Here is a 26,963-nt window from a genome sequence, read left to right as displayed (position 1 = left end):
TAAAGCTCGCCTCAACTTCAATTCTTTTCCTTGTCTTCTTACTAGTAGTGGCTCTTGGATCTATGACCCCCCTAGTATTAAGATTGAAGTTATCTCATATTTCTCTAGGCTCCTCTCTCCTCCTCTTCCCTCTTAGCCCTCTCTTCCCTCTTCCATCCTTAATAAATTTGTTGACTCCTCCTTTTTGGTCTCTCTTTGCTCCATCCCCTCCTCGGGGGAAATCCCCTCCGCCATCCGCTCTCACAAAGCTAATCGTGCCCTTGGCCCTGATGGGTTTAGCATGGGTTCTTCCTTGCTGCCTGAGATTTCATTAAGGAGGACCTTGTTCATGCTATTCGTAGTTTCTTCTTTAACCTTCCCAACTCTCCTTCATTAACTAAACTTTCCTCTGTCTTATTCCCAAAAAGCCATGTGCCTCCTCTCTTTCTGACTTTTGCCCCATGTCCCTTTGTAATCTCCTCTACAAATTCATCTCCGAAGTCCTCGCCAACCGTATTAAGTTGGTTATGCCCTCGCTAATGAGTATTGACCAGTCTACCTTTATTTCCAGCCGCAATATCTCCAATAATATTCTCCTCTGTGTGGAAATTGTCAGAGGTTTCGATAAAACTACCCACTCTCGGGCCGCCCTCCTGAAGGTTGACCTCCACAAAGCCTTTGACTCCATCCGTTAGGACTTCTTTAACAAGGTCCTCTCCGCTATGGGTTTCCCTCCCTCCTTTGTCCACTGGATTAAAATTTGTATCTTTTCCCCTCATTTCTCCATTATCACAAATGGATCCCCTGCTAGCTTCTTTCCTTCAAAGGTAGGTATCCATCAAGTTTGCCCACTCTCCCCCTATCTCTTCTCTCTGGCTTTAGAAGTCCTTTCTCGATCTCCTCCAATCCAAGACCGATCAAATTATCATCTCCCCCATTCCTAAGTGTAAATCTCTCAAGCTTACCCATCTTGCTTTTGTGGATGATCTCATGATTTTCTCCAAGGCTGATCACGCCTCTATCTCCTCTATCCTCTCCACTATCTCCTCCTTTGAATCCTTGTTTGGCCTTCGAGTTAATCTTGAGAAATCTACCATTTTCCTTTCGGGTATCTCTGACTCTGCTTGCTCCTCTCTGTTGCAGCTCTCTGGGTTTAAGCTCGATTCCTTTCCTATGACATACCTCGGCCTCCCCCTTATCCCTGGTAGACTCACCCGCCACCACTGTTCCCCGATGCTTAAGCACCAACTCTGAAAAGGGAAACTTCTCTCCTTTGCTAGCAAAATGGTGCTCATCCATTCTATTCTCCAATCATCATACCTTTATTAGTGTGGCATCTTCTTCCTTTCCAAATCTACCATCCATACCATGGAATCCCTTTTCTGTGCATTCCTCTGGAAAGGTCACAAATCCTCCCGATTCCTTCACCCTATCAGTTAGGCTGCGACCTACCGCCCTAAAATTGAAGGAGGCCTTGGAGTCCGCAACATACTTGATGCTAATTTGGCTTGCCACCTAAAACTCATCTGGAAAATCGCCTCTAAACACAATTCCATCTAGGTCTCCTAGGTTTACTCCCATCTTCTTAAATCGGATTCCATTTGGACTGTCCCGATTCCCTCCAACTCTTCCTAGATCTAGAAGAAGCTCCTAAGCCTCCAACCTTGAGCCCTTTCTGCTATTTTTGTCCAAATCTCCTCTAGGTCCTCCACATCTTCTGGCTTGATCCCTAGCATCCGATGGGTATTATTGCTCACTATTCTTGGCCCCCGTGTTGTCTACGATACTCGCATCCCAAAAGCTATCTCCCTCTCATCCTTTATCTATAATGGCTGTTGGCCCCCCTCTCCCCCCCCCAGTCTCACACAAGTATGGAACTCCATTCCCCCCTTCTCGTCCTCTGCTTCTGACCTCACCATTTCACTCCCCTCCCATACCAAACCTTCACTACCGCCTCTACCTAGAACCTCCTTAGGTCCCCCTCTCCCCTGTCCCTTGGACCCCTCTTGTCTGGTTCAAATGCCAAATTCCCCGCCATTCCCTCACCCTTTGGAGAGCTCTCAACCTCGCCCTCTCCGCCCAATCCTTCCTCATTAGCCACCATATCCTAGTCAACCCCAATTGTATTCTTTGTTGGAATGGTTCAGAGGACCTAGATCACCTTTTTTTCTCTTGTCCCTTCTCCCGTTCTATTTGGACCTTAGCTCTTGCTTCTATTTGGCCTAGATCGAGACGTACTTTTGGATTTGCCAAAGGTTGGAATTGGATTCTGAGAAGCTTTTTTGGTACAACAATTTGCGACCAAGTTGAAGCTTGTCTTTGCTGCCACCGTCCACCATTTGTGGTGGGAACGCAACATGAGAAGATGGACTTCCAAATCCCGATCCCGAGATTGATTTAGAATGCCATCTATTTTTATGTTTCATCTAGACTTCTCTCTTTCACCCATCCCCCAGTTATTGACTCTCCAAGGAATAGGTTGATTGTTAGTTCCTGGAGTCTCGCCTCCTCTTTCCAATCTTCCTCTTGACTGGCTGCTGCCCCCCCCCCCCCCCTCTCTCTCTGTATGTCTTTGTTTTTCTCTTTGGTTTTTGTCTTTAATTAAATTATTTATTCACCCAGAAAAAAAAAACAATAGAAGTCAAACTCATTCTAAAAAAAGGGTTATAGTCCGTCCCACCAAACTAAGTACTCTCCGTCAACAAGAACTCAACTGCATCCATGAACAAAAAGAGATATTTAGCCCACAGAGAAAAAAAAGACAAAAAAGCATGTTTACCTACCTTATGATTTATTCACTTGATTGTTGATACTAGGATACCATGAATACAGGAAGAAAATTAGAGAGAACTTGACAGAATTGCAGAATTGAAGTGCTTCCTGGAGAGCAATATGCACTGAATGCCCGCTACTCTAATCAGTACCTCAGAATGAGCAAATTAAAAGCACATGAGAGGGCCACATAACAAGAGTGTCAAATAACTCAACCCAGCCAATTCTATTTAGAGAAAGAGACAGAGAAGGTGAGAGAAGGAGGGGTGGTTGAGGCAGACAATTTGATTTAAATAGTGAATTTCAGGCAATTCTTGAAAATATATATACACACACAAATAGTGAAAACTATAATTCAAAATACATAGGTATGGCTCCTCAAACATTTAAAAAAAATTAAAATTAAAAAAAAAAAAAACCCTAATAGCTCGAACCACCAGGAAGGACCTGGCTGACAAGCACAAACTAATTGATGGGCTGTCACTTAAATGGACATAGTGGTAGGGAATCACTAGAGGAACAGCATTTACAGATAACACTGCAATTCACATATTCAAAACAACCACAAATCACATACAAAAGAAATCGAGCAAACTCTCCAGAATCATTGAGTATATGTAGGATGATCAGTAGAAATATTCATGCAGAGTGAATCCACTAAATAGTAGTGTTCCACAGCATATCAGACATAGTTGCAACTATATTGTTTAATAAGGGAAGTCCGTGGTTAATAAAAGATAACATAAAATTGAACTTGCAATGTGGCCTAAGTTTGAGGATTGCCATTTGATAGGCTTAGCAGGATGGCTGGCTCATTCCAGCCACATTGAAGGCTAATGTAACCAAAGACAGTGAAACAGATAAAGGACCCTCTATTTGAGATAATAAATTTTGGGCCCAAGTCAATTTACCCAACCACCTTCATATTTTCTACCATTTCAGGTGTAGACATTTAATTTCAGGGGAAAGAAAGAAAAAAAAGAAGGAAAAAAGTAATTTTTTAAATGGGAGGAGAAGCTTCACTTCTATTAATGAATTTAACAGGAGTACTGGAACCAAAGGCTTAGTAGCCTGTAATTTTTCAGTTGCCTTGTCAGCAGCATGTGGCAGTTGTGATGCCCCCAGGATCTGATGCTGGTAATTCCTTCTATTTGGTTCACAATTGTTAATAGGTTGGCTTGCATCTCCTCAATCATTCCAAATAATGGGGGTTAAGGGGAATAGTCCTCAAAGAAATAATTTTGGGGGGATGCGTTGCTCATTTTTTTACTTTCTAATGCAAAAAAGGATCAAGGTCAGTATCATGTGAAAGCTTAAATGACACTGTTCTGGATGATTCTGGTTCAGACAATCCAAACAAAGGATCAACTGATACACAAGAATACAAACAGAGGATCAGCTAATCCATTACAAAAATACATCAGATCATATCATCAGATGTGGATCAGATTATCTGGAGTCGGGACTAAGTTTTCAACTTTGTTTTAACATCGAAAGCTCATGAAATCAAGCTTCAGAAATGGTAACCCATCACAAAATAAAGATCTCACCTGGATGAGCAGATTGTGATACCAGCCCAAATGGTGATTCTATCTGTGGCAAGAAAACAACGGAGGTTGGTACCAAGTGAAAAAAGAAATAAGGATACAAAATTTGTGGGTAACTTAAACATCAAAACAAACGTGCCAGCAACTGTGCTGTGTTAGTGACATTCTATCAGGGAATAAGTTTGTAGGGTCAAGTTAACAGATAAGAAAGGAAACAATGTTTGCATAAGAATCTAGTTTCTAACAACTACTAATTTGACATTGAGAAAGTTACGTTAGAAATTTGCTTCTTAATAGAATAAGAAAAGGTTTTGATATCTCTCTCTCTCTCTCTCTTTTGTTTTCTCTTTTTTGGTTGGGTTTGGGTAGGAGAGGGGGGAAGAGAGGTTATTAACTAGACTTATGATGAAAGGAATTCAGAACACCAGATTCCCAAAAGCCAACTCAAAACAAGCTAAAGATAAACCCAGTATTCTTGAAACATGCTTAAACCCCAAAAACAGGACAAACATGAGGAGCATTGTTTTACTTTTTTTTTAAGGGGGTGTGGGGTAGGGTGGGATAGAGTGGAAACAGAAAAGATGCTGTGGAAGGGGATGAAGATCACATAATCACACTCTCACACATTAACCTAATAAACTTCTCCTATACATGGTCTCCAATGTTAAGATCAACTTAATATCAGAATCAGAAACACAAAACATCTACCCAAAAAACCCTCAGTAGAACAGGATACCTCTTCTCATCTACATAGATGAAGAGAGAGAGCGAGAACAGAGTTTTTCTCGCCACTCTTAACTTTTTTCTTTTTCTTTTTAAATGAATAAAAATTAACATTAGAGAGCCCCAAAGGGAGGGAAATTGTGGCTGGGGAGGGGGGATGTGGGATCGACGACCAGCCTTCAAGGAGGAAGCTGGAGAGGAGAACTCAAACCCCAGGTAACAACAATGAGACTTCCGTGGGGTGTCTATAACAAGGGGGTGGGGAACCAACTGAAACTAGCGGAGACATCAAAGCAGATGGCTTTCCAAATCAACTCCAGCGATCTAGATCTAGAAGTCCATTCCTAAGGTTGTGCTCCCACCACAAGTGGTGGACAGTGGCACCGAAGACCAGCTTACCAACACGATCGCAAATAGAATTGCCAACAAAGGATCTCAAGATCCATGACCAATCTCGAGCAAAGCCAAATGAGTGTCTAAATGGGAAAGAGGGCTTTCTCCCAGAGGAAGTGGGCAAAGGGACAAGTGAAGAACAAGAAGTCGAGGTCCTCTGAACCATTCCAGCATAGGACGCAGTTAGGATTAGTGGGGATATGGCAGCTAATGAGGTCTAGGTGGGAAGGCCTTGGTTGAGGGCTCTCCATAGGGTGGGTAAGCAACTTCTTTTCTCACCAGAGATCCGTAGCTCTTTCATTGTTCACAAGATTTAGGATGCTAGAGTTGCTTTCTCACGCGAGGCCTCCTTTGGTCAAATAGAGTCATGGGTTTGAAAATGCAAATTCAGAAAAACAAGATTCCAAGATTGTAAAATAAAAATTTTAAAAAAAAAATTAGTATTCACACCCATACGGCAACACCCCTGCCTTTTCATTCTGGACTATTTGACATATTAGTGATTTCGTGACAGCTTTGATACCTACGTGGCAGGAAACACAAATCCTGTTCTGACAAGATCTGGTCACTAACTAGCATATTATGGGGGCACAAAGTCAAAAGCTTTGCTTGTTGAGAACTCTCAACCATAAAAAGTTAAGAAAGGAACACTTAAACCTCCTGACCTCTTCAACTTTTGATTTCTAGATTTTGTTGATTTTAAGTGACTGGGGCCAACTCCTTACATAGACAGCTCTATATAGAAATTTCTTCAACATCCAGCAAGAAGCATTGATGACTTCCTAGAAATTGTAGCTTTACACATAAATGGTTCAAAAAAAGACCAAATATCAAAAGAAGCTGTTAAGTACAATTTATCTATACATTTGAACTTTGTGGGTACAACACTAACTTGTATATCTAAACTGATGTTACAGTGGGGCCTGTGTTGTAGGAGCAGAGGATTTAGAACTTACTGTGGTAATAAATCAACAATATGAGTATGCTGAAGGCATCTGTCCTCATGAAAATCCGGATTGAAGAGCTCAACAGAGCCACCAATGGTCTAAAAGCATCACCATCAATTGAATAAAGCCATACCTTCATTCACCTTGACTCTTCTTCACAAGAAAATTCTCAATTGCTTCATCACACAGCTCGAGGGTCCTTTCAATATTCCCCTCATCATAGTTTAAGTCAACGAAGTAATTGTATATTTCTATATCTGCAGTAAAGCCTCCACTCCTCATCTCATCAAATATTTCCCTTGCCTCAGTAAATCTCTTTTTCTTGAAAAGCCCCTTGATGAGTGCATTATATGAACTCTCTCGGAGATGGAATCCTTTACTAACCATCTCTTTGTGAAGATACCATGCCTCTTTCATGTTTCTTGCTTTACAATGCCCTTTTATCAAAATATCATAGGTGCTTCTATCAGGAATTACCCCTTGAGTGTACATCCCTTTATAGATTTCAGTAGTGGACCTCATATCATTTCCAATGCAATATTGTTTCATTAGAGAATTATATGTTGTTGCATTTGGCTTGATGCCCTTCTCTAGCATCCAAGTTAGCAGCCTTTTAGCATCTTCCAGCATCCCCGATATACAAAACCCGTTCATCAACACATTGAATGTTACCACTGATGGCTGAAGACCTTTATCCAGCATCTCACTAAGGAGCTCATGAGCTTGAATCAGCTGTCCGGATTTGCAATAAGCATCCATTATTGTGGTATAAGTAATTGTATCTGGATGAAGCCCTGCTAACTCCATGTCTTCCATAAGCTTGACTGCTTGCCCTATATTTCCCACTTTGCAAAGACCATTAATAAGTGAGTTGTATGCGTATATATTCAGTTCCAGACCCTTACTACACATCTCATGGAGAAGTTCATTTGCAGCTTCCAGATCTCCCTGTTTACAGAGACCATCTGCGAGTGCAGTGTATGTGACAATGTTTGGGGTAAGACCCATCTGAACCATCTGGTTGTGAACAACAAAAGCTTCTTTCATCTGACCAGCCTTGCAATAACCATCCACTATTGCAGTGTAGGTGACTTCATCTGGATTCAACATCTTATCACACATTTCTTGGAATAATTTGTCTGCTTCCACCATCTTTCCACATCTACAAAGCCCACAAATAAGGGCAGTATATGTTATGTTATCAGGAAGAATCTGTCTGTTCTGCATCTCATTGAAGAGCCAATATGCGGTCTGCAGATTACCCAGTTTGCAGAAAGCATCTATGAGGGCAGTGTACACCACATTATCGGGAGCTATGCCATGACTAATCATCTCTCTCAACACTCTCTCTGCCTCAACTACTTGAGAGTTCTTACACAGGAAAACTATAATGCTATTATAGGTAAATGCATTTGGCTTTAAATCCTTAAGGCCCATTTCCCTTACGAGCTCAAGTCCCCTTTGTAGCTCCCCAGCAAGACAATAGCCATCCACGAGAGTACTGTAACTAATAACATCAGGAACGCAGCCTTTCGACTCCATTTCACTAAGAAGCAAGTGAGCTTCCTTTACTTTCCCTAAACGGCAGAAGCTGTGGATTATAATATTGTATGATGCAGTGTCCCAGCAAACACCCGTATCAGGGAGCTCACTAAAAATTTTCAAGGCGACGTCAATCCCTGTAGAGGTGTTCGACAAGCGAGAAAGTAGGAGGTTACAGGAATCGACAGAGATAACCACCCCATAGTTCAACATTTTATCGAACAGGTTCCTTGCTTCATCAAACTTCCCAACGTCAACAAGTACCTGGAAGAAAATATCGAAGACGAGGGGATCTGAACCCCAGTCTTTATAAGTGTATATCAAACGCTCGACAAAATGTCTGAAAGACTGGCTAATATCTAAGTTAGGTTTCGTCCAGAAATCACGAATAAGTTCGTGAGCAGTCTTCGGATGCTTGGAAGAAACGGCTATCTGAACTACAATGCATCGAGCTTCCAAAGTCGGCTCCCTGCGCAAGCATGCCCAATTGAAGAAATCAATAACCAATTCGTAATCGTTCTTGATTCTCAGAAGGACCCAGATGAGGTGATCGGGCCTGAATTTGGATTCAAAAGGCTTTAAAATTCGTCGAAGTGGCTCGTAGCGTCGCTGTTTGATAGCCGTGGAGATGTTGAGAACGATTTCCGTGTCTTTAATTGTTTGTTTCTTGGGTGAATAATCTGGGAAAGGCCTGCTGGTACCACTTAGGCCCAAGGAGGAAACCTTGTGGCTCAAACTTCTGATGGAGAAGAATGAGAAAACGCCAGGAGGAGAACGCAGTTGAGAAGAAGTGAGAACCGGCAAGCTAAGATGCGAGAACGAGAGGAAACGCCTCTTCATGTCTGGAGTGGAGCCATTACGAACCCGAACTCTAAATAACATCCATTGTTGCAGCAATGGAGAAGCGCAAGCGCATACCAGGTGGATTAAAATTCACAAAATCTCGTTTTTCTGGCTCGCTAGGTTTTGGGGTTTCACTTTGTGAATTCAGTTGCTATTTGGGCGGTTTTTTGTAAATTTCAAAACTTCTGTTTTTCAATTTCTTACATGCACCCTTAAAAGGGGCTTAAAATTATTGTCTGAATTCTGATGGACCAAACCAATCCCATTCTAAATTCTAATCGCCCCTAATTGAGTGAGGTTGAGATGTGTTGACCCTGTCTTTATCCCTAATTAGCCTTGTTCTTGACTCTGGCCAAACCCTAATAATGATATGAAAAACCAATTGTTTAACGTAGGAGAAAATATAAATGTAGATGGCGTTAAAAATAAAATAACATTTTGGTATTGATTTTTTTTTCAATCTCTTTGCATGTTGATTTCATGTTTATTTTGCATCTCTGACAACTATTAGAGTTGCAAAACTTAAAAAACTTGCTAGATTTTTGTGATTCAAAAATGTCAGAAACCAGACCCACTTATGTGTTGCCACTACAAATATTTCTCTCCTCCTCTCCCGTTCTCCCTTTCGTACTCCTCATCCTCATATCGGTGTTCCTTGTTCCATGGTTTAAAGTTTCAACCATTGATTCGAGGATTCGAACGAAAATGAGAGATACCGGCAAGGTTCTATGGTGATTTTTGCTTGCATTTTGCTAGTTCGCTAGAAAAATCAACGATTTTTGGAAAATATCATTTTCGCCAACTGTTGTATATGAAACAGGGGGCATTTTGGTCTTTTTACTTGTACTTAGGATAGGCTATGTCTTATGTATTAATTAGAGGGGCAAGTGTATAATTTCAATCCTTTTGTTACTTGGTATGTAATTGGGATTTGGGGTTTTTGGTTTCAGTTGGATCGAAACACTCTCTCTCCTCTCTTTTCTCTCATTCTCGGTTTCTCTGGTTCTTGTTCTTCCTGCGAGCAAGAGGCTTTGGTTGGCATGCTCTAACTTTGATCTTGGCTGTGTGATTGACTCTCGTGGAGGTGGTTAACAGCTCTTGCTGTTGGGGCGTGAATGTGTCTCTGTGATACTCTTGGTTGTGCGCTCAAGGAAAGGTTGAAGCTACGATTCATCTATGATAACAGGTGTAGTTGTTCCTAGTCTTGATTGATTACCTTTCTTGTCCATGTATAGAGTTATCTCACAAGATTATAGGGCTGTAATCCTTCTCTGCTATTTGATGATTGCATGAGCTTGGTAAGTGTTCAACTCATCATTGGATGTAGGTCTTTGGACCGAACCAAGTAAACCTTGGTGTCTTGCTCTGATATCTTTCTTCTTCTTTATTTCTTTGTTAATCCACCGCATTTAAGTTAAGTTTTCTTAACACCAACCTTTTCGGTTTACTGTCCACCGAAATTTAGCGAATTTCGACAAAAAGTTGTTCCATGGCCCAATTCAAGTTCAGAATATTTGCCATCAAAGGCTAAAAACTTGAGCCCAAATAGAACAAGTTAGGATAGGTAAAGCCCACAAGGCCAAACTTCCACCTTTGATTCCATTTAGCTAGATAGGGTGAATAAGCATATAAATTTGATTATGACCAATCCAGTTGTGCTAGAATTTCAAACACATTAGGTACATGCTAGCGGAAAAGCCTTACAATGATTGTGCTTTAGTGTTATATACTTATATAGACGTTGACATTCTAGGGTTGGACTTTGTAATAATTAGGGTGTGAATGAGCATGACAGATCAAGAGTGAAAAGGAAGGCCAGCCATGAATCCAGACTAAATTAGAGCAAACCCAAGTTTTTGTGGTCAGGAAGCCATGTGTGCTCCCCCGACGGGAAGATGATCTGGATTCACCCAAGTTTAGGGTAAAAGAAAAAAGTGGAAGTGTGACAGTACACGACAATATTTAGAAACCTATCCATTATTGGTATCTTTTTTGTTCGTTGATTGATGGAGGATTTGATAGAACAACTTTAGGGTATTATTTTTCAAGTATTTATTTTAATGCAAGCCTCTTCAATTGTCTACATCATGGCCCATGCCTCAAATTTAACTTAGCCAAAATGAGAAGCTAGCGGTTGTTTTATACCATTTTCTATATACAAGTTAATCTCTTATGAAGATTTAGCTTATGTTCTTGAATCCTATATCAAATAAGAAAAGAAAATACTTAAAAGATTTTGATTTCACTAGTACAGTATGGAGGAATGCAGGGTTGAACTTCAAAATCTGACTGATTTTATTACATTTACATAAAAAGCTACCACCATTGTGTCAAAAGCAGATCTATTATTAATAATGATTTGAACATTCTTAAAAGATCTTCTGCGAATGTTGAAAGACTAAAAACTCTAATCCATTAAGAAGAGTAAATATGCTGAACAACCCTAGAACTCAGCTCTTAAATAATTGGAGAACATTGAAAGAGACAACTTGGAGAAAAAGATGAAAAAGGTGGTAATCAAGACTATTGTCTCCTTTGGAGCCTTGGAAAAGAAAAAGAAGAAAAGGCAAAACATGCATTTTGCCTCCAGGCCCTCCACTTTATTTTCCATATAATCGATAGAATATCCCACATAAAACGATTCACATTCTGTCATGAAAAGAAAATGAGATGTGTAATAGAGAAGGAAAGCTTTGCATTGGGAGTGGTCAGGGGTGGTTTGGTTGGTTGGAAAGTTAAAAAAGAGAATCCAAACAATGGGCCACGAAAAATGGGCCAGTCATGGGCCTCCTGGCCCAGCAAGGTACACCAATATATCAAGATGGTCGGAAAACTGAAACAGCTTTTTTGAATAGTAAATAAAGCTTTACCGAAACTTTCGCCTTTCGGCTGCCTGCCTGGACCCTTCCTGTTCCTTCCTTCAGGCCTTCTCTCCTCCAACGAGTAATCATTCGATAGCGAAGCGCATGTGTGGTGGGTCCCACTAACCGATGGCTCAGAAATGCTGACTGGTCAATTACCCGGTACGATAGAATACAGGGGATTAATGGCACTAAGGATACTTAGACTTCTTAGTTATGAAATGTTGGTGTTTGTCACGTGAGCTAATCCATCGAGATAGTATCCGACCTAGGGTTTGTTATTTTGTAACCCAAACCCATTCTCTAGATAAAAAAGTTGAGGTAAGTTAGAGACAGTTTTGGCCAATAGGGTTTTTATCGACCCCTAAGTTTTAGGTTTGGATCTTAGAAGATTGTGCTCATTCATAACCTTTCATCACATATATAAGAAGAGGTCTACTTCTGAGCATGGATAAGATGAATTAGAAATAGACCTTCTTCAAAATGTTTGATGGAGAAATACGAGAAGAATACAATCATCATAAGTACAGGACCCCAGCTCAAGTTTTGAGGTGGTCACTACATAGGGTTGGTACGGCGTCAACATTGTCCATCACAATTCTTACTCTCTCTATTACACGATACAGAACAATGATAACCCAAATACATAGTGAAAAGAGTACAGACCTCTATCGCGACCAATTAAAGATCAAGAACTCTAGGTTTGGAGCAATCACTATACTAGCAGTTTTTGGGCAGGGTTAGCACGGTGACACTGTCCACACAATCCTTACTTTCACAGTTTCACCATTACACGATTCAGAATAGTGGTAAGCCCAACTCCTCAGACGCGCATGGGACTAAATGTCTCTGATTAATTATTACATGGCAGCTACTGCAAGTTACTGAGAACGATCATATTGCCCTGTGGTTTGTGGTCCATGATGTCCCATACTCTATCTAGCAATATGGCAATGCTAGTCCCAATAGTAAAAAAATTTGAATAAGACATAAATACTCCAGAGCCAAAGCCATGAGTGTTGATGAGAAAGTTTTATTTCACCATACACCACCGAAGCTTCACCAAACCCTTTTCAGATTCCTACAGGGATATGATTTATGGTATAATTCTTTAAAGTGCCTTTTGAAGAATGTCCATTATGTAGGGTCATGGTTCATTGGTTCCCATTGTCCCCAAAATCTTTTAGCATGGGCTAAATTGATTCTCATTCAAGATATAGATCTATTACTTAAAACATAAATATCGGTCTCCATTAGACTAAGTGTATCAATTGGTCGGATTAGGTTAGGTTATTCAACCCAACCCTAGGGACATAAATCCTTAAATTCAAACCCTACCCAGTCCTGCTAGGGTTTGAGAACTCTAAACCCAAAACCTATTTTGTTAAAATTCTTCCTGATAGGTCGGATTAGCCATGTTTTACCCTAACCCCGATTTTAACCCTTAGAACAAAACAAAGTGCATTTGTAGAGGGGGGGATATATAGGGCTGGTTAGGGCAAGAGGGTCATAGACACCTTAGGTTGGACGTGGAAATTTTAGTCTTTTGGTCCCCATAAGATCACAAAGATGCTTCATTTTATTTGTAAGGTGGGAATAGTCGTGAGGGTTGTGAATTTGTGATCACAAGATGTAAAGAACAAAGACTCTTAAACGCCCATGCATGGTACATCGTACGCCTTAAAATAAAGAAAGAAACAAAATGGCACACAGGACGCGAGGGGAGAGAGAGAGAGGAGGGAAGAATTCAGAGATTTCAGAATTGAAGATGATGATGTCTAGGGAACCCGACAGATATAGGGAAGAAAAGCGAATAATTGCAGTGTGGTACGTTCAACAAATATGATGAAGGTGAAGGTGGTGGTGGACTCACAGTGGCTCCCAGTCCCACAGGCCATGGCATCTCAGCATCTGCTGCAGGTTCCATCTCCCTCACGAATCTCAACACATAAGAGTCAACAGTCAATTAAGAAGTCTCAGAAGCTCCACTCACGGTGGTTAAGTGTCATTCACACAATCACACATCCACCACAGAGATACAGATCAAACGTACACATCACACTTCTGCAACCACCTTCTCCCAGCCGTCAATCCCTCTCCCTCAAAGTCTCAAACCACCCAGGTTAGGTTGGCTTCTTCCTCAGCAACTGTGCGCTACCAATGGATAAACACATGCATACATGAGTGTCTCTGGACCCTCCAGTACTATTTTCATTCTTTATGATGGACACTGGAACCATTTTCAGATAAAGACAACTGGGTAGTCATCACAGCAGAAGATTCAGAAGCCAATTCAAACTCGATTTGATGGTTTCATACTTTAACATTTAAAAGGGAATTCAATTCAATTATTGAGTGTTGATTTGGGTTTGACCCAAATCAAAAGTTTAACAACTTTTAGCTTAAGAAGAAGAGCTTTTTACCTTTTCAGAAGAACGAGCTAAATGCTGTTAACTGTTCTTCTGCATGCATGGCTGTGTAAAGAAGAAAGAGAAGAATAGATAAAAAGGCAAAAGGGTTTCAAAGTTCAAACTGCATTACTTTTTTCATGTCCTGAATTGCTTTCTTTCTTTGTTTAACTAACTCCAAAGCTACAGAAGATAAGTTGAAGAAAAATTGATTATTCTTTTGTTCATGATGTCTTCTAAGGCAGAAACATTGCAGCAGCGATGAGAGCGGATCGCGTTTGTCTCTTCTGTAGATTCTTGCAAACTCTATCGTCTGTTTGTTCTGTCTCATTCCTAACTACAGCTTTTTCATAATTGTATTTGGTCCCTAATTATCTCCACTGTGTCACGTGAGTGTTCATCTACAAAATGGATTCAATCCTAAATGATGCATCAAAGGATAAAAACTGCAAGAAATGATCACAAAACTTAAAGATTTATGACTCAAAACCTGCCATTTCCCAGAGAATCTAAAGCGCATTAACCGCTGACCACAGCTTAAAGAAAGTGATTAACAAATGAGTTACAAATAAATCAACTCAAATTCTTAATTTGAAGTCTTGAACAGAACAAACAAGTACTTAAGAACAAAACCTATGACTCATATCTCGGGTGACCGATGATGCCGGAGTACATTTGGACCGTACGATGGCCGCCACGTGCGGCCTTGGACCTTGGGAGGGGCTCGAGAGGGGAATATTGAGGAAGATTGTGAAGTATAAGAACAAATTATAGCCGTTGGAATTAATAAAGATTTCTAATCTCTTCATTTGAACTTAATCCTTCTTTCCTATAGAAATGGGCCTTGGAGCATCATGGGCTTTCAAATGCTCATATGGGCTTGCTCCCGCCACCTTTCTTGTTTATTAAGAAAAGGTTCTCAGTTCTCTCTCTACCTTTGTTGCACAAAGTCAATGTTAGCCTCAACTGTTTTTTGGATGCATTAGGTCTTTAGCTTCTACCCCCTCTCCTGCCTTTTCCTAAAATGATTGAAACCTCATATAACATCTATGGTGACAGCCTACTATATAGAGGTAATAAGATTAAGAAGGTTTAAGATTTGAACTTTCATTCCTCGACATCTTCGATCCTATGTCTCGGAACCTCAGTCCTTGTGTTTGGACCCAAAAAAAAAATGCACTCTCTCCTTCAATCTTCGTATACAACCATTATATCAGATAGTAAAAGGGTCATTATTTCGTACTTATGAAGATTAATTTCTAGTCATAAAAAAACCCTAAATGTTCCCGAACATTGCAAGACATAATGAAGTATAATGACTAGTACTAGAGTGATTAACAAGTTCATGCTCCTCGACACTACTAGCTAGACATAATGAAGTACAACCATTAATGTGGCTTTACGGCGGGGTTCCTGACTTGGATTCCATACAACTAAATCAATAGTTTTACAGAAAACCCTACTAAGTTGCAGATTGTCCGTCCTTACTACCTCCTTTGAGTTATAGACCCTACTAAGTTGCAGATTGTCCGTCCTTACTACCTCCTTTGAGTTATAGACTTCCTCCACATGATTGTATGGTAGAGAGAGTGGTGAGGGGAGTGGGGGAGGGCTTAGTGTTATACACTACCTTCAAGGAACAATGATCCCAACTGATGTAGAATTCCATTAAGAATAGATAATCCCAGCTAATGCAACAGCCTCAACTCATGCAGAGCACCCTCAAAAAAATGTCAAAAGAATTCATGATTCATGATACAGCCTTCCAATTGAACATTTCTTCACTCCTTAAGTCATACGTTTTATTAAGGAAAACTTATAATCCAATTTTGAGGAATCTTCAGCATTCAAAAATTAATTAGTTACTCTTATTTCCATAAAAAGTAAATGAAAAGTACATAAGTAAAGTGAAATCTACATTGCAATGATTATCAAAAAGAACATAGTGAAGATAGAATAAAAGAAACAACAGTTACATGTAACCTAACAACAAAAAATTACCACAAAAACCTTTAAAATCAATTATTAGAATTCAAAGAAATTTTTTTTATTACTCTTCTCCTTCAAAAATCATTTGTATTAAAAAAATATAAAGATGAAAACTTACACAAGAATCAGGTAAGCACTTGAAGCCTTCTATAATCCCATTCATGACATGAGAAAAAGGGAAATCTTGCCTTTGTTGGACATCGAAGACAAGCTTTTCCCGAATAGAACTGTGATATAAAAAATTTTGAAAATTGGACAAGTAGTGTTTGTGGAGGACAAATTCTTAGGATTGATGGGTGCTTATCATTTTACAAACATTGACATGAAAGATGCTCTATAGTGATGTTCAAATCATGGAGATCAGCCCAAATTTAAACTTTTTAATCATTTTGATTTGATAATAAAGCTTTTCAAATTTTCCTTCATGTGGTCCAAATAAGTTTTAGATATGAAGTATGCATCAAATTAGAAGATCGATTCCATCATATCGTATTCTGCTGATTCTTAATTTGACAAGAGAAAGGGAAATGCTAATGGAATAAAATTGTATGTGGTCTTTGAAGTTAATGAATTTCTTGGTTTAATTTCCAAGGATTACTTAGTTAGTAAAGTATCTCATAGTATGAGGTAAAGAATTCGTATTCTTTTGGAATCAAGGGCGATGTTTAGTTGTATAATTAAATTATATATAAAAATTATCATCCAAAAATATAGCCAAGATGAAGAGCTTCAGTTCCTATAATGGAATATCCAAAATATTGTTGCAGTGAAATATTGTCAAATTTTTTTTTTTTCTTGTTGAGAAAAATGTATAGAGAAGAAAGAAACAAAAAATCTAAATGTGGAAAACTAGAAATTTAATTATGAGGGTCGCAATTTCATATTCTGTTGACGTGAGAGAGAGAAAGATGCTTTCAACCCATTATAAAATTATTATTATAGAATGTACAAATTTTGTTTTCTCGATATCCAACAATTCTTTATAGCGTCCTCCTTTAATCTTTTCCATTTCCTCATTATTTCATTCCCCGTTTTGAACTAGAGATAAGGAAATGAACCCAGAACTCCTCCCCCTAGTTCTTAGCTCTCTCTCTCTCTCTCTCTCTCTCACTGACTCTCTGGTACCTCTGATTCCTTAAAATACACCTATTCTCTCTTTCACTTGCTCTTTCTTCATCTGTCTACCCCAAAGTTTTCTTTTTCTCTTCTCTTTTTTCTACAATTCTTCTCTGACTATTAGTCTCTGCAATTCTTTCATTTCTGACCCTTGTTTACTTTGATCTTTATTAACCCTAGAGAGACTATTAAAAGCCTGCTCTCTCTCTTTCCTCTTTCTTCCCCTTTCTCTATTTACTCAGCATAAAATCTAGACATCCATGCAAATCATAAGACACTCATGATATAACACTCCTTACTCTTTAACCCTTTTGGGCTTTCTTCCCTGCAAATTTGAAATACCCATCACTCTCTCTTTCTTTCTTTGCTTCCTTGCTTCATCTTACACCTCTTTTATAATTTCAGTTCAACCCCTTTTCTCCATGACCTCCACCATTTTCATGTCCTCAAACTCTAACACCATGAGAACTGCTTTGCCTTTTCATGATCTCTCTTTGCAGATCAGCCCACCCTCAGTTTCATCAGATTCAGAGACTAAGGACAAGGGCTATGATAGATGGATGAGAAGAACATTTTATGGTGAGAGAAGCCCCACAACAGACTCTGGAAGCAGCAGCAGTGATACAAGCCATGAACAACTGTTCTTGCACCCAGAAAAGGGTTATGCTCAAACTGGGTTTGAACCCACCTTAAGCCTCGGGATCAACAAGGCAGCTTTGGATCCTCAACCCAAACACCAGTATTTACCACATCAACCTCAAATTTATGGTCGTGAATTCAAAAGAAATTCAAGAGTGATCAATAGAGGCAAGAGATGCACTAGAGCTCCAAGGATGAGATGGACTTCTACTCTACATGCCTACTTTGTTCACGCAGTAGAGCTTCTTGGTGGCCATGAAAGTAAGAAAATCTCCATTAACCAGTTTCTTTGTTCCTGCCATGTTAATCAATTTCATGAATTGTTTGGTGTAGGAGCAACACCCAAATCAGTATTGGAGCTAATGAATGTAAAGGACTTAACACTGGCTCATGTAAAGAGTCACCTGCAGGTAGGTGAGATTACCGGGATGTGCAATCTCCATTGTTTTGAAACTAAGAGGAAGACAAATATTATTATATTAGAGATATGTTCAATTTATTTTATGATTTGGGTAGTGGAAGTGGGGTTTGGTCTGTTTGGAAAACAAAGGGCAAGGACAAAAGGGTATCAAGAGAGTAATCTTAGCATTGTGGACTTTGTGTAAATTTTTACTGTGCGTGTTCGTGCAGATGTATAGAACAGTGAAGAGCACTGACAAAGGAGCAGGTATTTGGATCTTCTCCCCACCTCCCCCAAAACCTATCTCTCTCTCTTTCTCTCAATTTGTATGTTCAAGATTGGTAGTGCAATCTGTAAAATGGTTGAAACTGGACTGAGTTTAGTCCACGCGAATTATTTTTTTCTGGGTATCTGACAAAGCAGAAGAAATGGTTCTAAGAATAATGAATTGTTGCAGGGAGAGGACAGACAGAGATGGGTCTGAATAATCAGAGGTCAGGGATGACTGAAGTACTGGAAGGTGGTTTTTCACCAAAGCCTTCTGATGCTCTCCACACACTAAGACCAACACTACCAACGCAACTAACGCTACCTCTCAACTCAACAAGGTTTGTGCTGTTACACAGCTGCTTTATCATTACCTGCTCTCTGTTGTCCTTTCTCTATTTTCCATAAGCTCATTCACCTCCCTCTCTCTCTCTCTCTCTCTCTCTCTCTCTCCATCATAGGTAATATATATAGCAGAAGTTTCAGATGAAAACTGGACTAAAACAGGTGGATACATATATATTAGTGAGATTAAATGGTCTTAACCTTCCAAGTTTCTCGATCTTCATGATGGTATAGGCTTCTAGGCCTGAGACAAAGGGTTCTACTTCGAAAACTGTATAATTTAATGGTTGCTGGTTGGATATTGTGGACTTTTTTTCTTGGAGTGGGTGTGGATAATCTACCAAATACATTCTTGTTTAACCTTGCTTAAATATTGACTTAAGTGGTTTGGTTTAAATAAGTGATTCATGATTAGGGATCTAATCTTAGATTTATTAATGCTAACGTACACTATGCACTTGATGGTTTCAAACTTTGAATAACCATCTTATGCTGCTTGAAGTTAAGCATCTCATTCTAGCCATTGAAACAGGCCAAAGATATCTTGTAGCCCTGGACATGCATTTGGATCTTTTTGTTTTGAGGGCTTTAAACTGTGGTGTTTATCTGCTATTCATAAATGTTGTTGGCTTTGATTAATTATTTGGATGGAACCTTAAAGTGTTTTAAAGATTCTGATCATTAACGCTTCAAGCTGAAAAATAGAAATGAGTCAGGACCCAGATTGTGTTTTAGATCTAGAATCTAGTTTGAAAAATACATATAACTAAAACAAACTGATATTCGTTCCCTTCATGTTCTAAGATCCCAATCATAGTTCTCAGAAGTACAGAAGGTCAGAAAAGATTCTCAGCATATAACCAGGAACTGCTATTTCCATGTTTGACATGAATATGATATAATGCATCCCTGTGTTTTTTATGTTGGCATCAAATAGTGTATACGTTCAAATAATTTATTATGTACTTATATTCTCTTGTTTTATTTTTTTTCTATTTTATTTTAATATGTTATTATTCATACATATATCCCCTCCCCAATCCAAGAGAAAATTGAAACCTAACTAAACCTTCCAAACAGTGGTTCATGGCCATCAATGGAGGCAAACGCTTGGAACCCTTCAAATGAATTCAGAAATCAGATTGACAAGGTATGAGTTTAATATAGTTAGATTAAAGACAAAATTATAACCCCAAAAAAAAAAGATTAAAGACAAATTTTTTGCTACTTCTCTAAACCAAGTCCATTTTCATTTGGAATAAATGCAGGTTGCTAATGGGTGTGGAACATCAGACCAGCAGATCTCACACAATGAGGAGAACCTGCGCTTAAGCTCTTTGGCTGATTCTTCACATATATTGCCTAACCTAGAGTTCACACTTGGTCCACAAAGTTGGCAAATGGACTGTGCAGAAGCTTCAAATGAGAACACAACCCTCCTTGAGTGTTGAATTAATATTAGTTTATATTATATAGCTTACATTTTTGGGAGTGAAAAGAAGGAAACAGAAATCCCAGATAACTTATTAGTCTACTGTGTGACATGATTGCTTGGTTGAATCCATAGATAGTCTGCAAATAGCTGAGAATTGCCGAAGGAGAAGAAGAAGAAGATGACGTGAGTAGAAGATGAGGTTGGTCCATCTGGTTTTGAATATATGAGTGAGAGTAGTAGTGTCACTTTAACTGAAGATACATGTTGAAATTTGCACGAGAAATGGGAATGGAATGATAGCTTTGGAAAATAATTTTCAGAATCGTCAGCTGGCACGTACATAAGGACTTTTGGGGAGTTTTTACGCGTTCAGGTGGGTCACTGCTTTGATGAACCAAAACCCAACACAAATAAAGATCCATAGAAAAGAAACCAAAAGAAAAATTATGTCTGATATGCTGATCTCAATGGGGTCGGAGGCTTCTCTAGGGTTCTGTGACTTCCTTTATATATCAAACTTGACTCAAAAGTTACTAAAAATAGATTATTATTTGGGAAAAATAAAAGTCAAGATTTTTTATTTTTACCTTCTCTCCCCCCCCCCCCCCTCCTTTTTAAACTAGACATAAGATGGAGCAAATCCCATCCTACTTCTAGCACATGAAATCAAGAAGCTCATCTTCGATGGTGTTTTGTTTTCATGTAGTTCCTGTTGGCTCTATGCTTCTAGTACAAAATAAGTTTGAGTCGGATATTACTACCGTGGCACCCTTCTTTGGCTCATCTTCGATGATATTTTCATATATACCAGCTAGTTCCTGTTGGCTCCATGCTCTTAGTACAAAACAAGTTTTACCCTGACACCCTCCTCCCTCATCATACATTCATGATTCATCTTACCAATATTAAGAAGTAAGCTCTCTTCCCTTGAATGTGCGGTAGAGGAAACGTCAAAATAACATACGCCTTTAGATGTATAAAATATAATAGTTTTATTAACATACTAAAATCCAAAAGGGGTTTATGAATACTATGATGGTGTAATCAAGTCTCGATGAAATTAGGGTTTTTCTTTCATAAATGGAAACCATATCATTGGATGAAGTGAGGACAAGAAAATACAAGCAATACTACAGTAACAGGGTTGGCCATAAGTGTGGTGGCCTTTGTTTATCTTTACACTGGCCCAGTTGTTGCCCAACCCATTTTGCTTGTTTTGGTTGCCCACTGCCACTTCATCCAAAATTTTCAAGACTGATGGGGCTCTCTACCCAATAAAGAGAAAGAAGAAAAAAAAGGCTACAGTTTTCAAACATGGAATCCTAGGCAACCAAAAATGTGGATTTCACTACGCCCGGCTAGATACAAAGAGAGCAAAAACGAAGGAACAATGTGAACAGCTTTATGAATGCAACATGTAACTCAGAACTACCAAGCTGGAAAATTTGAGAATCAACTTGTAGGCATGTCTTCATCATCCTAACTCTCCATCAACAGAGGAACTTTCAGTTCCCTTTGATATCACCAAGAAGCTCTTTGGCTGCTTTCTCGAGAAATTCTTGAGCAGCAGCCCGAACAGATTGCTTCTCAGATGACTGGCATTTCCTCTTCTTTCGGGAACTCCTAGCTTCAGAATACTCATTCTTTATCCCCTCTTCTCTACTTAAATCCCTCATTCTTTGCCTTTGCTCTACAAAATAAAATTTATTCTTAAACAAAATAACGTCATAACAGAAAGCAGCAACCATGCAATAGCTCAATTATACAGTTCGATTTACCTGAAGTAAGATCAGGCAAGGAATGCTCGATGAAACGAGTTGTCGCCTGATAATTCAAGGTAGTGGCTGGTCGCAAAGGTGCTGCAATAACATAATCCAGCTTCTTCAACCACTGAAAAACTAAATGATAAGCCTAACAAATTTAAAGAAGTAAAAAAATTCAATGAAAGTAATACCCCTGCTCAAATCCATACACTGTTCTAGTTTATCATCGTACAAGCTTAGTCTCTCCTACAAACAAACAAACAGATAGGGACCTTTTAATCCATAACATGTAAAAATTATAAGTAACACAAAACCGACAACAACTGATAAAATCCATACAAGTTCTGTTTTAACCGGATGGTCATCTGGCTGAACTCCACTACTCCTCAACCACACTGTAAATCGAATCCAAGCATTAATACAAGGGGATAAACCGTTTGTGCCTTCTTTGAAATAAAAAAAAAAGGAGCAAATTGTGTATAAAAGCTTACATGTATAAAGTGTTGAAGTAGCCCTGGCGAGCACCAGAAGTGCTTGAGCTCGCTGGAGAGGAGCCATTTCAGCAAGAACATCTGGTACACAAAGAGCCAAGAACTCTAACAAGTGGACTCTGAGCTCCTCCACATTCATGAGGCTTCTCTTCAAAGCATCTAGAACATTTATTGGAATTATATCACCCTCTCCTCCTTTTGCCATTGCAAGTCTGATCACCAAATACCTGAAGTATATCAGTGAGAGGAAGAAACATAGATGATTGAAATTCTTCTTGTCACCTGCGAAATTTAAGTGTTCTCAGAAAATGAAGTTTTCAAGTTTAGAAAGCCCGAAATAGTGACTCTGAATAGCAAAGAGGTTATGACTGAAGTAAAGGGCTCCATTTGGTGACACTTCTGTTTTGTATAAGGATTATGGGTTAGCAGACAACACCCCCCACCCCCCTTTGCCCCCAAAAAAATTTCTGTTATCAGGGACACTGGGTGGAAACTTAATAAGCTTGAAAATGGCGATCCTATGGGTACGGATATGTACGGCAATTAAATGGCTAAAGGCAATAATACTTCTATAAAATTTTGGCACAATAAAATACATATGGCAATGATACATACATGTTTAACATGGCTGCTCTAAAACCAATGATGCAGCCTATATAACAGACCTTTAGAACCTGATAAGCAAAACAATAGCATTCTCTGGCCTAACTTTTTTAAAATATTAAAGTCAAACCTACACTATATCCATCATATAAAGTTCATGTCATAATGTCTAAAAAAACAATGAGAATCACATAAAACATTCCCAAACAAGAAAGTGAAATAGAATGGGATCAATTGACTTGTTTCTATCCATTTGTAGTTAGGACTAGAATTCATGTAGTGGTAAAAACAAGTAACCCCCTGTTAATGGCTATGAAGCAAATTCTAAGATGTTCAATGTATCTCCTTTGATTAAGATCCCAGTAGTCCCTAAGTGGTAAATGTTTACTCAAGTCCTTGAGTTAATGAATCACACTATTTCTGGATGTCGATCCCAACTGGCTGATCCTCATATCATATTCTGTGATCTTGTCTTTGGATGCAGATTGCAGGCTAGGATAATCTGGAAGCAGTTGAAGAAATCAAAAGCCCCGTTGTATTTGTGTCGCAGCCTGGTTTGGAAAAGTTAGGTTGATTGAAAACATGGAAATTGATGTAAGAATCCAAAATTGAAACAGTCGGCAATCAACATAAGTGAAACCTGAAGGAAAAATAAAATTTGGATCTTTTCTTCATCCTGATCTTTTTGGCCAGAACTTGTCAAATTTAACTGATAACAAATTTCGCCTTGTTTATGAGGAAACTTTAGGATGATCTCATTTCATTCTCATTGTGCTTCGATTTGTTAAGTGATTTTTATCACTTATTTGTAGAGGACTGCCGAAGTAATATAATTTGGAATAAGTATTTACAACATTGTTAAGGTCAGTTAAATGTTGACCCCATGGTTTGGTTTTGAAAGGTGTGAGATATCACGTGATTCCTATTCTATGCTGTTGAGAGCTGTACAAATCTCTTAAAATGTAACCTTATTTCTTTATAAATAGAGGGGCTCAGATCTCAGCACGAGGTGATGAGTTTTACCCAATTCTAATAAACAAATAAGGTTATTGGATCGGTCTGGAATGACAGTTGCAAAGCCCATTTCTGCTCCAAGGGCACCATCTATTCATTTGTCTTAAAATGGTTGGAAGCTTCTTGATGATCCATCTCTCTATCAAAGCCTTGTTGCTGCACTTCAGTACATTAGACTAACTCGACTGGTTGTTTCATACTGAATAAATTGTACCAATTCTTGTCTTCTCCCACAGAGACACATTGGGGTGCTTTCAGACGGGTTTTATGTTATTTAAAAGGCCATACTGATGGACTTCATTTGACTCCCATCCTCCAGTCTTATGGCTTACACTGATACCAACTGGGTTGGCTGCCAGGTGATCGTAAATCCACTAGTGGCTATCTTATTTTTCTTGGACAATCTGGTTTCTTCGCAATGTCAGAAGCAGACTACTGTAGCACGTGGTACTGAGAGTGGATATCGAGTTCTTGCTCTAGCTATAACTGAAATCACATGGATATGTCTCCTTTATCTAGGTTTGGGTATACTTCAGCCTTCTCCTCCAGTCCTTAGGAGGGACAACATTGGGGCCACATATCTCTCGGTGAACCCAGTGTTTCATGCTCGTACGAAGCACATTGAGGTGTATTTTCATTTTGTTAGGGATAACGTGGCCAAAAGGGATCTCTATGTTCACTATCTCTCTACCACTAATCAACTAGCTGACGTCCTTACAAAAATTCATCTACTGCTTGGACTCATCTTCTTTGCTCCAAACTCGGGCTCCTCATGAACCCTTGACTTTGGGGGAGGGTGTTAGAAATATCATGTGATTCCTATTCTATGTTGTTGACAGCTATACGAATCTCTTATAATGTAACCTTATTTCTTTATAAATAGAGGGCTCTGATCTCAGAATGAGATGATGAGTTTTACCCGATTCAAATAAAAGGTAAAGAAAGAACTTCTAATTGATCAAGATCCTTTTCCTTCTTTTGTTCAGAATATTTCCATACTGCTATGCCATTGTCTTAAGAAGAAACAAGCTTGCTTCGTCGTGCCTCGCATTGTTTAACTCAATTACCATTAGTGATGCTTTAATGAAATCCAATAAGCATCACATTCTATATATGCTAGGTATCATTTTAGTTATCTCAGAATGCATAAAGCAGGCAACAAGGATTAGGTTTCACTTTCTATGCTGCCCCCCCCCCCCCCAAAAAAAAAAAAAAAGTTATTCTAGAGGATTTTGCTTGCCTCTTGTAAAGGAATCAGTTCATTCTTGGCATAAACCTGCAACGCATGTCATCTATTTCAAAATTTCCATATCTGATGATATTTTTCTTCTTCTTCTATCGTCTCTTTCTCTCTGTAACACTCATGAGAAATGTGCATTTCTCATCCAGTAAGCTGATATTAATTGACACAAACTGGTCACCTTGGGACAGCATATTCCATAAAGTATCTTTGTTTTGATTGGTTAATAAATGCTTAACACATAAAAACCCAGGCCTTGGGTCTCCTTTCAAGAATGGAGGAGACAAGGCAAGTCAAATATTTACTTGGGATCCCCATCAACCCGAATGGGTGGTGACAGGTTTTAAGGGTACACATGAAATAGGAGATTAATCAATGGTACGTACTATACAAAGTATGCTAGAATAAGCAGGAAATGAAGGCAATGAACCCTCTAAGCCGGGTAAAGACAGAAAAAAGCTAGAATAAGCAGGGCAGCTACTAAACCAAATCAAGGAAATAGGAGTCAGCCACGGAATTAATCCCCTGAGTGAGTTAGGGCAGTTTGGGATTGATCAGCTACAGAGAAGTAGTTTACCCCAGTGATAGAACAGAGACAATTCTCTATTGAGTTCCTAACTTCCTATCCAGAGTTTCTCTTTCGATGGCGGTTCCCTTGGATGAGGATTTAGTTTCTCTTCTTAATACCTGTAAGAGAGGCCTATTTTCTGATTCTTGTTAATGTTTTTTAAATATTATGTGCGCAGAAGTTGACATCAACATCAGTTTACTAGTTTTCTTCTTTTGTTCTCCGCGAATTGTCTCCGCTGAAGAACAGGAAAGACACATTAACGACATTTTCTTAAGGAAAGGGCCTCTTAGTCCTGGTGCCTCTCTCGCTCGCAAGGAAAGGAAAACCGCACAACATACGTTTAATCTTACATTAAATATTTATAGGAAAAATAATGTTACTTCACAAATTATCAACTCTGGGCTAAGTCTGCTAAGATATTAAATGAAAAGAACAAATCAATCACAGTTTTGACAAGGAGACGAAAACACCAAACCTTGAAAGCAGTTTCAGAACTCCTCGAGTTAGCAGAAAACTCCACAAGTCGATTCTAAAACATAAAGCCAGGTGATTGTGAGCTGCTTCTGCTAAAAACTGCAAGTATCTCCCAATGTAATGGTGTACAAGAGACGAAACTAGGAAGGAGGCCCGAGTTCCACCCTTGCTTCTGGAACCAACTTGATCGACGGGTTTCACAACTGGAAGTGGCTATGGCTCTCAAATCGGAAGGTATGCCGCGACCCTAGGAACTGAATATGCATCTATAAGACTATAACTCGCCATAGATGTCGAACTCGAGCCCAAAACCCGCAAGGATTTGCCCACTGCGCACATGAGGAAGAAGAAGCTGAAGAAAATTTCGCGACTCTCAAAGACGAAAGAACGCGCATTAGTGATTTGTGGTCTTTTTTGGTATGATTAGTGTTCAACATGGCAAATTGCATGTTTACCTTTAATGTGTAATAATTCGGTACGGTATCGGTACAGACCGGCTGTATGGTACCGGAAACAGGTACCTTACCGTACCGAATTCAAAAACCGTTTTCCATACCGTTCCGTTCCAAACTTTGAAATGGCACAGTTTTATACGGTTGGT

General features: G+C 39.1%; 3 protein-coding genes across 5 annotated transcripts; 1 reads left to right on the top strand and 2 right to left on the bottom strand.

Annotated features, from left to right (window-relative positions):
* Positions 1 to 3,176: 3,176 nt before the first annotated feature.
* LOC149017871 (Pentatricopeptide repeat (PPR-like) superfamily protein) lies at positions 3,177 to 8,917 on the bottom strand. The gene is made up of 2 exons (XM_089152206.1): positions 6,371 to 8,917; positions 3,177 to 4,344 (listed from the first exon to the last, which is right to left on the bottom strand). Exon 1 carries the CDS (start codon positions 8,783 to 8,785, stop codon positions 6,497 to 6,499), a length of 2,289 nt encoding a protein of 762 aa, XP_089008332.1. The 5' UTR covers positions 8,786 to 8,917; the 3' UTR covers positions 3,177 to 4,344; positions 6,371 to 6,496.
* Positions 8,918 to 16,985: 8,068 nt separating this feature from the next.
* On the top strand, positions 16,986 to 20,723 carry LOC149017870 (putative transcription factor KAN4). Its single transcript, XM_089152205.1, has 6 exons — positions 16,986 to 18,020; positions 18,093 to 18,169; positions 18,390 to 18,426; positions 18,617 to 18,767; positions 19,852 to 19,921; positions 20,040 to 20,723. The coding sequence occupies exons 1-6, from the start codon at positions 17,543 to 17,545 to the stop codon at positions 20,220 to 20,222; spliced, it is 996 nt and encodes a 331-aa protein (XP_089008331.1). The 5' UTR covers positions 16,986 to 17,542; the 3' UTR covers positions 20,223 to 20,723.
* Positions 20,724 to 21,230: 507 nt separating this feature from the next.
* LOC149017869 (uncharacterized) lies at positions 21,231 to 26,772 on the bottom strand. 3 transcript variants are annotated; one of them, XM_089152204.1, is made up of 6 exons: positions 26,364 to 26,772; positions 22,461 to 22,742; positions 22,309 to 22,364; positions 22,161 to 22,215; positions 21,985 to 22,065; positions 21,231 to 21,896 (listed from the first exon to the last, which is right to left on the bottom strand). In XM_089152204.1, exons 2-6 carry the CDS (start codon positions 22,663 to 22,665, stop codon positions 21,712 to 21,714), a joined length of 582 nt encoding a protein of 193 aa, XP_089008330.1. In that variant the 5' UTR covers positions 22,666 to 22,742; positions 26,364 to 26,772; the 3' UTR covers positions 21,231 to 21,711. The 3 variants fall into 3 exon arrangements, with proteins under 3 accessions (XP_089008330.1, XP_089008327.1, XP_089008329.1); XM_089152201.1 differs by having other exon boundaries at positions 22,461 to 22,687; XM_089152203.1 differs by having other exon boundaries at positions 22,461 to 22,672.
* Between the last annotated feature and the right edge of the window lie 191 nt (positions 26,773 to 26,963).

The sequence above is a fragment of the Hakea prostrata genome, chromosome 4, assembly GCF_041222555.1.
Source record: "Hakea prostrata isolate BN-2017 chromosome 4, UWA_Hpros_2, whole genome shotgun sequence".
NCBI classification, from domain to species: Eukaryota; Viridiplantae; Streptophyta; class Magnoliopsida; order Proteales; family Proteaceae; genus Hakea; species Hakea prostrata.
Note: the sequence above shows the minus strand (reverse complement) of the source record. Positions and strands in the feature narration are given on the sequence as shown.